The sequence below is a fragment of the Enoplosus armatus genome, chromosome 1 (assembly GCF_043641665.1).
Source record: "Enoplosus armatus isolate fEnoArm2 chromosome 1, fEnoArm2.hap1, whole genome shotgun sequence".
Taxonomy (NCBI): domain Eukaryota; kingdom Metazoa; phylum Chordata; class Actinopteri; order Centrarchiformes; family Enoplosidae; genus Enoplosus; species Enoplosus armatus.
In genome coordinates this window covers 8,060,890-8,076,684 of record NC_092180.1, presented here as the reverse complement: position 1 = coordinate 8,076,684, position 15,795 = coordinate 8,060,890, and the positions used below count along the sequence as shown (strand labels likewise).

The following is a 15,795-nucleotide window of genomic DNA, read 5'->3' as shown; positions in this document are numbered from 1 at the left end:
ATAACGCCCATAAAGTCTGTAGGTTTTCAACTATTGATATTATCAATATTTCAAAACTGTGATAAAGTTAAAGTAATATGGGTGTTTGAGTGTTTTTTTTTCTTGTGAGTTTAAGAAGAAAACACCTCATCGTTTTCGACTGACTTTACACAAGAAGCCCATTCTGAACAAACTGGGGGTAAGCCAAATTAAAGAGGTCACAACAGATCCTGATAAAAACTGACACTGAAATCAAGTAAGTGAAGTTAGAGCATAGCGTGGGGCAAAAAAACATACAGTAAAATGATAACAAAACACGTACCAATACATTCGGTCTGTGTGGGGTTAGCGATGAATCCTTGGTCACATCTGCAGCGGTAGCTTCCTACTGTGTTCTCACAACGGCCATTCTTACAGATACCTGGTTTGGCTGTACACTCATTCAGATCTATCACAGACACACACACACACACGCACATGAACAGTGTGGAGAGAAAATGGAAACATTACATTTATTTCAAATTCAATTAAGCAAAGGTGGAAGTTCAACCAGGAAGTCCACACATCACACACACCCAGTATCTCTTACGGCCAAATTTCATATTCTTGTAGCATTTGTTTGCAACTTTTCCAAAGGCCACTAACCAAACTCACATGCTGACATGGTTTATTCCAAATTGTCCTGTGTTATGAATACTTACATATACAAAATAATGAATCCTTTTAATTGTGATGGTTTCTTCTGGCATTTATACACATATAGGTGTATACTTTTTCAAAGTAAATATTCACCAATATAGGTTTTTAAGAGTGAACCCTGATATTTATGACTGAAGGGGTTCACGACTCCTAAGATAGAATTAAATCCAGAATACACAACAAGCTTTGTACATTGTTCAGTATCAAAGTATCAAAATAGACGTATTTTATTTAAAGTAAAGCCAAGATTTGAGGCCATAAACTAGAATGATGGATCATTATTTCCGACAGTAAGACACTATGACAATCTTACCCATGCAACCCTCTCCGCCGGGCTGGCGTGTGTATCCAGGGGAACAGATGCACATGTATGTACCAATCAGGTTCTTGCAGGTCATGCCTCTGCTGGCACAGTCATCTATACCATCTTCACACTCATTTTGATCTGGAAAACAAATAGGATACAGAGAGTGAGAGGACACACAAGTATGAAGAAATGTGTACACTGTTTGCATGCATGTGCAGCAATTACACAAGTGATGTAACACAGACACTCATACACACTGCAGCACTGCAGAGTTTAATGTAACTGCCCAATCCAACACCGAGCTCTGTAGTGCTAACAGGCGTGCAGTGGGAGGGTTGGTGGTCTGTTTGGAGCTGTAATGTAAACAGTGACGCTATAGACACTGAGAGGTTCCTCCTGTCTCGACGCTTCCCTCCAAATACAACCGTTGCTATGGTGCCCGAGCTATCTCAGAGAGCGGAGGTGTAAACAGTGACTCGGCCGGTTACAGTTTCCAGAGAGTGTTTTAAGTTCGTCAGAGACCAAGAACCCTTGAGGATCAGAGATAGTGTGTTATGTAACTTTATGGATGGGGCCAGGATGTCTCCAGGATACCTCTATGAGCTACTTAGTTTATTTTCTACCAACACTTTCCACTAAATGGACCATGACTTAGAAAGCTGAGTGTATGAGTGAGTCATTTTGCTGTAGTACCTTTACACATCCTCCTGTCCTCACGTAGCACATAGCCTGTGGGACATTTACACTCGTACGAGCCCACCGCGTTAACACAGCGGAAGGCGCACAGTAGAGGATTCTGGGAGCACTCATTGATGTCTGGACAAGGAACAGAAGGACACAAGTTACAGTAGGAGTACAGGACGACAAAGACTGCATGATGGAGACATAATTTCACATACCTTCACAGGTCATCATTGGCCCAGGTTCAAAGCCCTCATCACATGTACACTCAAAGCCACCGATGACATTAGTGCATGTGCCGTTGCCGCAGGGATTGCCAATGTCACACTCATTAGTGTCTGTATTGAAGAAACATAAACCCCATTAAGTACGTTAGCATTACATTAACAAGAGGAGGAAGATGAGGAGCAGAGAAACAATGGGTGAACTGGCCTTCACATGTGACTCCACTAATGTCCAGACGGTATCCCATGGGACATTCACAGCGGAAAGACCCGTCTGTGTTGATGCACTGGCCATTAATGCAAGGGTCATTGAGACATTCATCAATATCTGCAAATAATAAACATCAACACCAAGTGAATTACATGCCACACGTATACCAGACGTGCAGGACAGTGAAGATTCGGTGTTAATGACACACAAACCTTTTGGGTGGTCATCTGGCCCCCGTTGATATCCCTCATTGGGACAGAGAAGAGGATACGCATCTGGAACCATGTGAAAAGTGATAAATACCATTAAACAATACACATAATTTTGTGCATGAGCTTGCGTGCACTTGAGTGTTTCCCTGCATATATGTGTGTGTGTTGTACGAGTGTTTGTCTATATGATAGGAAGTGTACGCACCCTCTCCCTTGCTGGGGCAGATTTCACAGGGGTTTCCCCAACCTTGACCGGGCATTCCAGTACAGCAGCACGCTTCCTTGGAGGTGTTCTGAGGCTTCGGAGCCAGGCAGCGCCCATTTTCAAACTTGGTATAGCAGTAGTTCACACGGATATCTAAGGGTTAACACACACAGAAAACAAAAGTGAAAAATTAGTGAGATATGTCTGTTTTTGTCGTTTATTCCACAACTTTTACTTTGTCTTAAAGGAATAGCTCGATATTTTGGTAAAATTTGCTTATTTGTTTTCTTATCTGGCTACCTTAACTTAAAAAATCTTAAAAAGCATAAAGACTACAAACAGGAGAAAACAGTTAGCCTGGCTCTGTCCAATCTTAAATCAGGTATTTCTGTCTTGATACAGGTGAAAATATATTGAATGTAAGTTAATGACCCTAATGAAATGTTCAGCCTTTTTAATAAAAAATGATCTTAACTTAATCAAGGTCTGACATAGTGAGCATGTGACGATTCGCTTTTTGTTTTTTTGGACATTTTATTACCGTTGAACTGTCATTAAATAATATCTATATGTATCTTATACATCTGATATGAAGATATTGTTACCACTTCATTCAACTATGTGTGAAGTAATGCAAGATCAAACATTTTCTCCAAGCATACCAGATTGCAGGGTGTGAGTAACTGAAGAAAAATTCAGATTTCTTTTTGCATCTGGGTCTTACTGTCACACTTTTACAGTCAATGTTTTCATTTCGTCAGTATGATATTTAATTTCCACCATCATAGAGATTTAGATGGGGTTTAAACAAGTCCAATCTTAAACCAAAGGCAACTATTTAAAAGGTCTAGATGATGAACGGTTTGGTTTATGTTTCTGTGTCCAGCATCGCGCTCATGCCCACAACGTTGACAATGACAGCAGTGAGTACAGTGTTATGCTCACCTATAGGTACTGTAAATTGGCCAAAACAAACCAAAAAGAAGGTTTTTAATTTTCTAATTTTTGGTGAAGTATTTGTAGTGAGGATAGAGGGTGCTTCTGAGGGCTCTTGTTCCTCCTGGACTAGGCAGGCACTTACTTGTAATGAGAAGCATATGGTCGCGCTCTCCTGCTAGCACTGGCCTTCACTGAACTCAACACAAATAAGCTTTCTGACCACCATAGATCACACACACACACACACATGCACACACACCTGGCTCAGAGGCAAGGATCACATACATGAACACCTGGTGCTGTGAGGAGAATGTCAAAGAGTGTCATGTTGCTTTCCTCCATGAAACTGATTTGTCAGCCTTTCCGCAAAAAGAGATTTATGGCGCTCTGCGCACAGCTGCTGTGCAAGTGTGTGTGAGTGCACGCACATGTGCATCTGCACGTGCATATGTCATTCTTATTTTGTAGTTTGTACTCTGGTCACCTAAAATGTCAATGCTATGTGTTATTTTAAATCAGAGACAGAACCTAATACTGAAAAAAATAACAGAAAAGACAAAAACAACTTAATTAAAAAACACATGGCCAACAAGAGGTCTGACAGTGGTGACGCAAATCTGATGGTGGTGACAGATATTTAAAGGTCATGATTATGGAAATTTGCAAAACCACTATGACATTATAATTTAAAACATATCATTATCTGTGGAGTCCTGGTGGCCTAGTGGTTAAGACACATGCCAAATATTGTTATCGCAAGATCCCAAGTATGATTCAGGCCAGGGACCGATGTTGCATGTCACCCCCCTCTGTCTGTCCCCATGTTTCTCTGCTATCTACTATCAATAAAGGCTAAGAAAAAAACATTAACTGGGTTGTCTTTTGTTCTGTCACAGCACCTGACACCTGAGACGCCCCACGCAGGTGTGTCAGAGAGCATCACGTAGTGCACGAGGAGCAGGCGAGTCTGATGGCCTCCCAGCATGCACTGGGGAAATGGTATTACCATTATCATCATTTTATCTGTGTTGCTGCGCAGGTACTGGTGTTACTGGAATCTGTGTTGCGTTCTGCAATGTCTCCACTGTTGTTGACATTTCCACACTGTTGTACAATACAACGAGTGAATGCGATCACACCGCGAATGATGTGTGCATGATTATTGAGATTCTCACCCATTACAGTGGCCTGATGAGTCAATGCAATAATTAGCAGTTACTGTTATTCCACCAATGAATTACAAATTATAGACCATCTCCCCACTATATCATATCCACAAACCTAATCTTGACAGAATCTATCTACGTGCACTGCCATTAAGTAATTTTGTTTTAAATATACTCATCAAATATACAATATATCAAGTCATAGCACATTTGACTGTTTGTTTCCTTTCATAATTTCAATAATCTTACACTAAAACTGCAGTGGGAAATGGTCTGACAAAACATTTATGACTTCAGTGACTCATACATTACTGGCAAACTGAGCACATGTCCTCCTGGCAGGCACTAGACTTGTGGTGGTGCATTAATTAAAGCAGCTATAATTGATAGTTTTGCTATGACTATGTATCAAGTGACAATGTGAAAACAATCTGACAATGTGAAAGTCGCTCATATTGATGAACCTACACAGAATTATCACCCAACTCTGCAGCTCCCCTCGGCTTTATGGAGCTTAAACATTTTACTTTTTTCTTCAAAGCAAATGTGTAGTCATTGTTTGTGTGCGGCTGCATTTATTTTCCCCTCAGTTGCTTTTATTATATGTTAACTTGAGAATCATTTTGAAGATGCCTGATAAAATACTGGTGTGTAGCACAAATAATGTTAAATTAAAGTAGGACTATGTAACATTTTAAAGAGGAAATAACGTATTCTTACTCTTACAAATGAAAACTTGAATTCATAAGCAATAAAAGACACCATGGCTCAATTCAATACAGCATCACTTGGTCTGACCAGAAGTTTATGGTGGCTAATGTTAGCAAACTTTAGATAGATTTTGCTGTGTAACTGACAGTTTACAGTTTACTGAATTCAGTAATTGTCACTTGTTGCCACAGTGGCAAATGTTCAACAAAAGCTACATAATCTTGCTTTAATGTAGCATTAATGTACAACGAAAAAAGATATTCTGACATAACAACGTATGAGGAATGGTTAGAGCTTATAAATTGGTTTACTAGGCTTTTGGGGAGAATAAAATGTGTTAATGTGCAGAACTATAAAGAATATAATGCTTAAACTTCATCTTACTGTACTTACAGTCCTGTTCACTGCCCATGGCTCGTTTTCATGAAATACCTAAAATAGCAATTTATAATGTCTTCTTTCTCTCTATGGGTATTATAGGTTTTAAGGGGATAGAGACAATATACCACAGATTAAATCAAAAATATTAATAGTATGAGTGCACAAAGACCCACAAATAGTTTTCATCAGTGCTGTCATCGTGATTTTCTTCATTGTCTTCATGTCTATCATCATATTTTTTTAACAAAGACAAGGGTTTCCTCAGAGGGACACAGGGTTTGTCCTTGTCAAGAAACCTTGATCTCTTTTACTGCCCATGTTGCTCACTCTCCACCCAGCTCCTCCTGTTTATCCCCCAACCCGAGCACTCCTGACACTGGAGAGAAAAGTGAAATACAAACTGCAAACTGCCTCGCTGAACTGATGATGTCATCACTTCAGTGTTTGGCAGGGGAACTCCCTAACAGAGGACTCAGCGCGCCGCCACCCAACCCAAAAACACACATATGTACATAAACACACACATACACACACACACACACACACACAAGTTAGGAAATGGAAAAGTGATCTGTTCAGAGCCACCCTTGGCCTTGTTGAGGCAGCAGCAGCAGAACCAGCTGGAACACAGTGCGCTGTGTATAACGAAAGTCTAACACCACTGACTGCTGCTTAGTCTCCACAAGCACTCAGAGACAGACTATACAGATATACTAGTATTTACACTTTAAATTTGATGCATAAGATAGTTTCATAGCCCCTCTCTCTCACACACCCACACACACACACAATTACCTAAACATCTGCGTCCGGAGGCAGAGATCTGGAAGCCTTCGGGACACAAGCAGGTGAAGCTTCCTTCAGTGTTGGAGCAGGTTCCAAATGTGCAGAGCTCAGGCGACTGGGAGCACTCATCAATATCTGACAGACAAAGAGGAACGGCGTCAACCACCTCATCAAATGTTCAAATCAAAACCATCAAAATCCATTCCTAACTTGTACCATCAGAAGTCCACCCTGCAGCGCTTCACTGACATTGAACTACTGTCATAGCTGCAGGGATGAAGTCATACCAGTACGTCACAGTCTATCCAAATGTGATAAAACAGAATGTAATCTCACTAATGGATAGTTAAAAGGTGTATTATCTGGAATAGCCTCCGTGTCACGTGTTCGCTCATCACAATGACCAGCTGCTGCTGTTACTGATGCTGAGAATTCAGCGCTGTTCCTCCCTGATTCCAGGAACAGAGCACAAAGCAGGAATGTGTTGAAGTCTGCCGAATATCTCTTCATCAGCCCCACTGTATAAATAATCCAAGTGTTCTGGCTTGAGCCCACTCCCACGTGTGAAAGGGAGAAGAGGGGTGCTCTGTAGCACCAAGGCAATTGAAGAGAGGGAGGAGGCGAAGAAGCAGTTTATTCTCTTCTTGTACACCTCAGCAGAGCTGCTCTAAGCTGTGATTTGTGCATGTATGTGTGTGTGTGTGTGTGTGTGCGTGTTCCATGTAAGCAGGTGTTCTCTGCATTACCTGAGGTGAGATTCACCCCTGCATGCAGATATTTTATTACTTCAGAAATGTATGTTTTTATTCTTCATGTTTTGGCTCATGTTTATTGACCATGACACAGAAAGGAGTGGCTTTAGGCCGCTGTACCTTCACAGGTTTCCTCATGGAGATAGTAGCCAGGTGGGCAGATACACCTGTAAGAGCCATCCAGATTTAGACAAGTTCCTGCACCACATGTGCCTGGATTCACTGCACATTCATTAATATCTGAGGAAAGAAATATACAATGGATATACTGTCAAACACACATATTGCATTCAGATAAATGTGAAAAAAGAAAAAAGGCAGTTTCTTACCTGCACACAGTCTGCCGTCTAAAGTGAGCTCATAGCCATCGTGGCACACGCAGAGGAAGGTGCCCAAGGTGTTCACGCACTGCCCGTTTCGACACAATCCCCTCTGCGTCGAACACTCATCGACATCTGATCAACACACAAACACCGCAATATATCACATAAGTGCTATAGCTCTTTTGCTTTTTCTCTTTTGCTAACTCATATCCACAGATGCACGCACCTATGCAGTCGCTGTTGTGTGAGTTCTGAAAACCGGGGTAGCAGAGACAGTTGTAGGAGCCCACTGTGTTCTTACAGGTCCCGTTGCCACAGGGTTGCCTCTCACACTCGTCCACGTCTGAAACCAGAGAGCATCATCACAGTTTCACCCACAGTACTCACCCGCTGAGACCACACGTCAAAAACGAGCGAGAACTGAGAGGAACCGACGCATCTTACCAACACACATTGACAGATCCCGCGTTGTTTTGAAGCCATTGGGGCAGATGCAGCGGTAGCTCCCCAGCGTGTCAATGCACTGGCCAGGATTGCATATACCAGGGTTCTCAATGCATTCATTACGGTCTGAAAAAGGAGGAAAACAATTATCACACTGTGTGAAATTCTGGTCAAACTACTGCAAAGCAGTGAAATATACGGTCCCACTGAAATCACAACTTTAGTTATAACTGAACATGCTATCAGAATTATAGAACATATTTTTTCTACATAGAATGTAATATAAAAAGGGGTTTTCCATTGTATGGGGTCTTAAATGATTACATCATAATATAAAAAAATTACCAAATTAAGCCATCACAGATTTTTAAACGCTTCAGACCCTCTACTCACCGCTTTGCATGTCCAGCCCATAATTTTGCTTCTCCCACTTTTATCTGGCAAGGCTCTTGCTTGAGACATGTCATTTTAAACCATCTGGAGAATAGATGATTGACAGTTCTCTCCTTTACTCAGACTTCAAAGTGAAACCTAACTACTCCTGACTGGACGAACACCCAGTCTCTAGGCAGTCACTTGTCTTTGGGCCAATTTTGAAAACTGAATGACTGGAAACATTGTTAAAGTCTCCTGAAATGTCCAATTATATAAAGTAAATGTCAAAGTCATTTTTTGCATTTACTGATAACTAGTGTTACCATACATGTGAAATAACTCACATAATTAAAAGAAAAATCGTACTTTACTTGAGTATAATATGACTATTTAGATATTTGTCAGTAGCCACAAACAATCACTTCATTGGATAGGAAACTAGCCTTTAACTCCATGATACCATTTCACTTTACATTATTATTTTTTCAAATCACTGTAAATCACTGGATTATTAATCACTGTATTTAATTCTCACATGTGAAGTCATCATTGTCTCCAGCCACAGTTTCAGTTTTCTCTCTCTGGAGTCTGACCATGTTTTGTTGTTAGGAGTCGCATGAAAAGCAGGAAGCAAAAGCTCTTCCTTAAGCCCACCATGAAGAATTTCTCCTCAGCCTGACTGTCACTGTGCTGCCTCTGGTGCTTTATCTTTGGCATATAACTGTGCAGTTCAAAGAGTTTCATATGACTGAGTTTGATACAATAGCTTGAGGAGGTGAGGCAGCATCAGGCTACAGGAAGACTCAGAAAAGTCGGCATCATCCTCATGGAAGACAGCGTTTCTTTGGCTGCCTCCTCTAATCTTTTCTCTAATCCTGCTCCATGTTTCCACCAATTCTGTATAATCTCCACTGAGGCCATTAGGAGTTGACTAAACCCCTGTTGGTTGAGTGAACAGTGACAACCACACATCACGCCAGTAATGTGCTGTATGATCTGAGTGCTGCGGACACCTTTTTCCTCTTTAAAGGCCACAGCTGATCACAACCACAGCCTTACCTAGGCACTGTCCAGTGGGAGTGAAGCGATATCCAGGTTTGCAGTCGCAGCGGTAGCTTCCCGGCATGTTGAGACAGGCTGCATTCTGCTGGCACACCGGTCCATTCTGACACTCATCAATATCTAACAACAGGGACACAGTCATCTACTGGTGACACTTTTATAAAGAGGGTATGAATATAAAAAGACTGACTGGAACAAAATGAATGAACTGACTTAGTTTAAAAACACAGGAATTCACAGCATTTTACGTTTTGGCATCACCGTCAGTGGAACTTTCTTACCTTCGCAAATCAGCAGCTTGTCGTTGTAGATGAAGCCAATGGGGCACTCACACCTGAAGCTGCCAATCATGTTGATGCACACTCCGTTCTCACACACTCCTGGGATTTCCCTGCATTCGTCGATATCTAGTGCACGCAGAAGAGACAAGGGGAAGATAAGAACAAAACAATCCTTCCTTTTCATCACGTTAACCTTTGAATGGGAAAGTCTTACCAATGACACGTCCAGTGGTGATGTCGATATAATATCCTGGTCTGTCACTGCCGCACAGGATCGCAAACTCATCTGAGTGGACATGAGACACAAGTTTATCAAAGCTCACGTTTAATTCCTTGTACACATATGTGTGCTAGCATATTAGTGCGTGAGACCTCACCAGTGCTGGGCACAGGACACTGTTCGCAGGGTTTATTCCACGCGCGGCCAATGTTGTACGAGCAACAGCACATCTTTTTGGTCATGTTGAAGTTCAGCTCTCCATCACATGTCCCATTGTCAGAGTAGAAGTTCCTGTAGCAGTAGCTTTTCCTCATGTCTGAGTGTGTTTACGAGAAAGCAAAATGTTCACTGCATGACAGTTCAAACCATTTCGCTGATTGATAGAGTCATGAGAGTGCAGCGTGCAGACCTACCCATGCAGTTGTTCCCTCCATTGACCTGCATGTAGTCCAAAGGGCAGATACAGGTGTAGTTCCCGATGGTGTTGTAGCACTGGCCTGGGCCACAGATACCTGGTCGTTCACACTCATTGATATCTGCACACAAAGAGGACAGACAGAAAATAGTACATTGTTTTGATGAACACGGCATTCCTTTAGTTGGAGGTGCAGCACAGTTTATCTAGCTTATTTAAAACTTACAACTTAAAAGACTATCTGTGATCTAAAGGAAGGTAGAACGAGTGTAATAATGGATAAATCATGATACAGATTTCCTATGTGGAAGAAGTATGCAAAATATTATGATCCAGGTCTTGATGACCAAGGAACTTAAATCCCTCTTCAGCCCTTCACTTCACCTTTATTGCTTTTTATTGGAGTCACAAATTTAACATCTATTTGCTGTTCATCCTCTGGGCATATTTCTACCGATTTCTACCCATTGTGTCTCTAGGCAAGTGTACAATAACCCCCGCTCTCATCATCATCTTATGTGAAGTCTGAAATGACCACCACTGCCACAACTACAGCAGGACACAGGCTGGAATTTGCTTTTAATACCACTTCTATTCATAGTCCTTGTTTCTATACTTTCTATACTAAATTACTTTCTCTACCAAAACTCCTGCCAAATAGCAAACACAGCGCTCGTTCCTTCTGGCCCAGCTAACAGCTGAACTGTTGATTGACTAGAGAAATAGTGGATGTGCAGTCCTGGACTTTATAGAGCAGGCACCCTCTTTTGTTCTCCTGGCCAACAAACACACGCTAATTAAAATGCCGCCAGCCACATGTCATTGTCTAACCCTCAGCCCCCTCCTCTCCTCTCTGTTCCTGTTTCTCTTTTCTAAACACCCTTCTCATGTATCCCCCCCCCCCCAATCTTTCATTTCTCCGTCTCTCCCTCCCTCCGTCATCTCTGGCCTGTCTACAGGGGACTCGGTGTACTTTCCCGAGGAGAGGGCTGACCACATCAGAGCCTCGCTCCTCTGGACACAGTTAGGCGCTCAGCTGTCTCATCATCCTGACTGAGCTTTGCTGGGTTAGCAACAGACGGGAACTAGAGCAGAGCAGAGACATATTGAGCTAGAATGAGCAGTGTTGTCTACAGGACAAAAAAGGTCCAATATTTCTTTGTCTTTTTGCTCTCAGTGCTTTTTCCTCTCTCTCCATGTGTCCTCACTGAACGGCTGGACTCAATTTCCTTCCCACTGAAATATCCCAGGGCAAGAGCTAGAGAGGAATAGGTCACCTGTGTGTTCATGTGTCTGTGTGTGTCTGATACCTTCACAGACTCTGGTTTCTGTGTTGAGGGCGTAGCCTCTTGGACATTCACACTGGAAGCTGCCAAAGGTGTTGATGCACTGTCCTCCCTGGCACAAGCCTGGCAGCTCCTGGCACTCATTGATGTCTGCCAGAGGGAGAAAGGAAACGCTCAGCGGCATTGTGGGTGGGTGTGTGTGTGTGTGTGTGAGTGTCTGTAAGTGTGCACAAGAGCGACCGCACACAAACACATGCTAGCATGTTGCTGTCTGACCTTCCAAGATGACAGTGATGGGGTTTGGTTTGAAGCCTTCTCCTCCAGGACACAGCGTCTTGTACTCGGCTGTAATAAAAAATTTAAAAAAAAGAACACAGCGCCAAATCACATCAACCAGCAACAATGACACAACACACAAACCACAATCAAGGTTGTTTTATTGCAGGATTTGACAGTAATGCTTGGCTGGTGGGGAGATGTTGAGTTAGGTCACAAGCCCAATTGGTCAGGTGCCTGAAAAAGACATTTCTGGTCGAACAACTTGTTTCCTGTCACTGTCTGTTGTGCTTTTTGATCAGCCATCACAGAGTTATCCACAGAGCCCAGTGGACCGGACATGACTGCAGCTACTCAGAATTACAAAGCGAAGAGAAAAAGTTTTTGGTTCTTGTCATAGAAGCAAGCATTTCCTTGAGCTGAAAAGAGTGAGTCATTCCCTGTAATGTTTTGAACCATCTGTTGGCAATTTCAAGTAAGTTGCACAAAGCTGTCTCATCTTTACCAGCAACAACAATTACAGCAAACACACACTCATCGCATGACAAGAGCGGACAGTATTTGCCTGTATGTTGGCAGTGCAGCTAACTCACACCTTATCGTGCCTCATTTACATTGTGGTATTTATATATTGGTGTTTCGGTCATGATTTTTCATGTCACGCCTAGTTGAAGTGGTAAGAAAAAACCTTAAACAACTTCAAGGGACTGAAGGGCAAAAGGTGCCAATCTGACTGACTCTGCCCCATAGTACAAAACAACTTATTGAGGGATTTCTTAGGGTTGACCCTTAAATTACTTTACCAGATAGTGACTCTTTTCAAAACAGAAATCCCCTGCCCACTCAACTTTTAAGACAGTCAGTCAGACAGTGTTATGAGTGTGAGACTGAAACTCTAAGTTTGGTTGGTTTGTTTCTAAATAAACGTGACGAATCACTTCGCTAACTTGAAGTAAGTAATGATAACATTAAAATGCAACTTCTCCCCACTCCTACCTTCTCATGTCTTATCATTTAACACTGAGCAAAGCATGTGCACAGCTGCACTGAGTTGGCCAGATACTATGGTGAGCTAACTATTAACACCTTCAGTGTAGTGAAAATATCAATACCCACTAAACGAAATTTACGATGTGCGTTGTGGGCCATACATTTAGAATATCCGTCATAGGTCGCAAACCTTGCTATTGAAGTAGAACATAAAAATAAACATGCATTATGCACACAAAGTCTAAATAACGATGGGTTGACTCACTTGAGTTGACAGAGGGGCATGATTCACATGGATTTCCCCAGCCAAGGCCCTGGGAACAGCAGCAGGATGCCTTGGAAACACCAACGCCGATCTCATTGGAGCAGTCCAAGCTCTCTGATGCATCTCCTCGGGAACGAACATCCAGGTAGCAGCTTCCAGAGCGAGTGTCTGTATACACACACACATACACACACACAGGTGTTCGGGTATACAGGTGTGTCTGGCCTTTGCTTCAGAATTTGTTCTATGATAAGCTAATATAACACACCAACAATGTGCAGTGAAACCTTGTAGAGTCTCACCTACGCAGCCCACCCGGGTGGGGTTGAGTTCAAAGTCTGGTGGGCAGTTACAGTGATAGTTTCCAGGGATGTTGACACACACTCCATTAATACAGATGGTCGGGTCTGCACATTCATTGACATCTGAGAAAGAAACACAAAGCAACAGTCTATAAAATGTCTTCATCTCCACAAAAACACATGACATTTTCTGTAAATAAGTCATTATTTGCCACAACAGCAAGGAGATGAACAGTGACCGACCTTTCCTCTGTATCTCAGGGGAGATTAGAACTGTTCATCTCTTCACTGCTTCATTGCTGTTGCACTCTTTCAAATTTCCTCAGCTCATTGGGGCATAAACAGAGCATCATTGAGGCAGGCAGCTGGACTGGTGTGTTGACTAGCCTTACCTGTGCAGTTGCCTCCACTCCTGTCCAGTTCATAACCAATGCTACATTCACATCTAAAAAGTCCTGGGATATTCTGGCAGCGTCCATTGACACAGATGTCAGCAAAGGTACATTCGTCTATGTCTGTAAAAGAGACAGCAAGAGAGAGAGAGAGAGAGAGAATGATAAAGAGGGGGAGAGAGAAAGAGAGGCCCAGCTGTGAGGGATTAGTGGATCATGGGATCATGGTGGAAAATTGGCAGCCAGCAATAGGAAGTGAAGGCCGCTCACCTCTGCTAAAGAATGACAGTTCTGGGGCAAAAAATGCCCAGACATATCCAGACAGACACACACATACACTATCAGAGCAGTAGCCAAGGTTATGAAATTGTGCTCTTCCACATCATTAGACTCTGCACAAGTCATTACTGTCCAGTCCTGCCTGAGTTGAGGCAGAGAGGACTGAACAGGTTATTTCAGGATGTTTGACACATCAGCAAAATGAGGTCAGTCTGCTCATTCAATTGAATCCAGCAATGCCTTATCACTGGACGCATGAATCACACTTGTCTGCTACCAGTCATAAATGTGTTTATATGTCGACTCTACAGTAGCTCAGCTCGGGATTTCATACAAGGTCCCTCCTCAGTTATCAATTAATGATTAATATTTTATTCTATTTATGTAAACTCTACATCCCAATTGGAATATCCCTAAAATGATCTGCTGTCTATTGGATACCTAAATATGGCAAACCTGGAGAGCATGCAAGCATATCATCAACGTTATGAATTCAGGGATTTGTCTGAAAGGTGCATGCAGCTTTGTCTCAGACAAGGAGACACTTTCTAGACCAGTGTATATATATAATTTCAGCCAGTAGGATGTCAGGAAGTCGCCTAAGATTCAGACTATATGGCCCTTTATTACCACTCCCTTTTGTAAGTTAGCCTTTGAGAGTCTGTACTTACAAAGTCTTTGTGAGTCTACATAGTCTCTATTGACAATAAATATTTTATGCAATGACAATGTGCACACTAAGCAAGCCATAATAATATTGAGTGTGGATTTCCATGGTGCTGGAAAACTCAGAGAACTTCTCAATCTCTCTTGACTGTGTAGCATGGACAGTAGCAGAGAAAGGTTATGTTTAATTAACCCAGGACAACATTAAAGTTTGTGCCCAGTGCTTAGAAGACTGGCTAAGTTAGATGGATGACAATTGCAAGCTAACGTTATTGTTATCTAACGTTAGTCCTGCTTCCATCTTAAGTCTGCTATTTTCTTATGTTGCTTGTGTTTTCAATTATACACTGTGGCAACATGAGTGGAAATAGATGGAAAAACAGGAAAAACAGACGACGAAAAAAAATAAAATAAAATTCTATTTCTTACTACGAAACATGATGTTGAAAAAAACACCAAATCATTTGAAAAGGGAACAAGGCAAGATCTATTGTTGTTGGCAGTCCCTTAGCAATGTTCTCACAGCTAAAACTTGCTAAGATGCTACGCATATTGTGTACTTCCATGTGCAAAATACTATCTCACGAGTTCCACTTGAAGGCAGCATTTGTTTGGATCGGTTGTTTCTCCAAACAGGAAAACAAACAACAATTCACCAGAGAAACACCAGACCTTTTTGAATCACTCAACATAATTTAGGTTGTGGGCACCAATTCAGAGGTCTGGAACCAGGATAGTCAGGAATAGCAGTGTTGTATGAGTGCCTTACCCTCGCAGGCCTGGCCGTCAGGCGTGGGGATGAAGCCCATGTCACATTCACAGCGGAAGCCTCCTGGCAGGTTCAGACAGTGGCCACTCTCACACAGGTTGCTGTTCTCTGCACACTCATCGCTGTCTGTAGTGGTACAAACACACACACACACACACACAGTCTGTAAACACACGCTGCATTCATAAAAAGCAAAA

The 15,795-nt window shown here is 42.2% G+C and overlaps 1 protein-coding gene across 1 annotated transcript in view; it reads right to left on the bottom strand.

Moving 5' to 3' along the window:
* Positions 1-15,795, bottom strand: part of fbn1 (fibrillin 1) — a 58,505-nt gene that overhangs the window by 7,954 nt on the left and 34,756 nt on the right. Inside the window, exons 34-56 of the mRNA XM_070902138.1 lie at positions 15,599-15,724; positions 13,885-14,007; positions 13,493-13,615; positions 13,191-13,358; positions 11,936-12,004; positions 11,684-11,809; positions 10,372-10,494; positions 10,116-10,274; positions 9,953-10,024; positions 9,739-9,864; positions 9,455-9,577; positions 8,021-8,146; positions 7,803-7,919; positions 7,583-7,708; positions 7,374-7,493; positions 6,511-6,636; positions 2,519-2,671; positions 2,314-2,376; positions 2,099-2,218; positions 1,885-2,004; positions 1,679-1,801; positions 992-1,123; positions 302-427 (exon numbers count right to left, since the gene is read on the bottom strand). Of these exons, the coding sequence (XP_070758239.1) occupies positions 302-427; positions 992-1,123; positions 1,679-1,801; positions 1,885-2,004; positions 2,099-2,218; positions 2,314-2,376; positions 2,519-2,671; positions 6,511-6,636; positions 7,374-7,493; positions 7,583-7,708; positions 7,803-7,919; positions 8,021-8,146; positions 9,455-9,577; positions 9,739-9,864; positions 9,953-10,024; positions 10,116-10,274; positions 10,372-10,494; positions 11,684-11,809; positions 11,936-12,004; positions 13,191-13,358; positions 13,493-13,615; positions 13,885-14,007; positions 15,599-15,724 (2,790 nt within the window). The remainder of the gene's footprint in view (positions 1-301; positions 428-991; positions 1,124-1,678; positions 1,802-1,884; positions 2,005-2,098; positions 2,219-2,313; positions 2,377-2,518; positions 2,672-6,510; positions 6,637-7,373; positions 7,494-7,582; positions 7,709-7,802; positions 7,920-8,020; positions 8,147-9,454; positions 9,578-9,738; positions 9,865-9,952; positions 10,025-10,115; positions 10,275-10,371; positions 10,495-11,683; positions 11,810-11,935; positions 12,005-13,190; positions 13,359-13,492; positions 13,616-13,884; positions 14,008-15,598; positions 15,725-15,795) is intronic.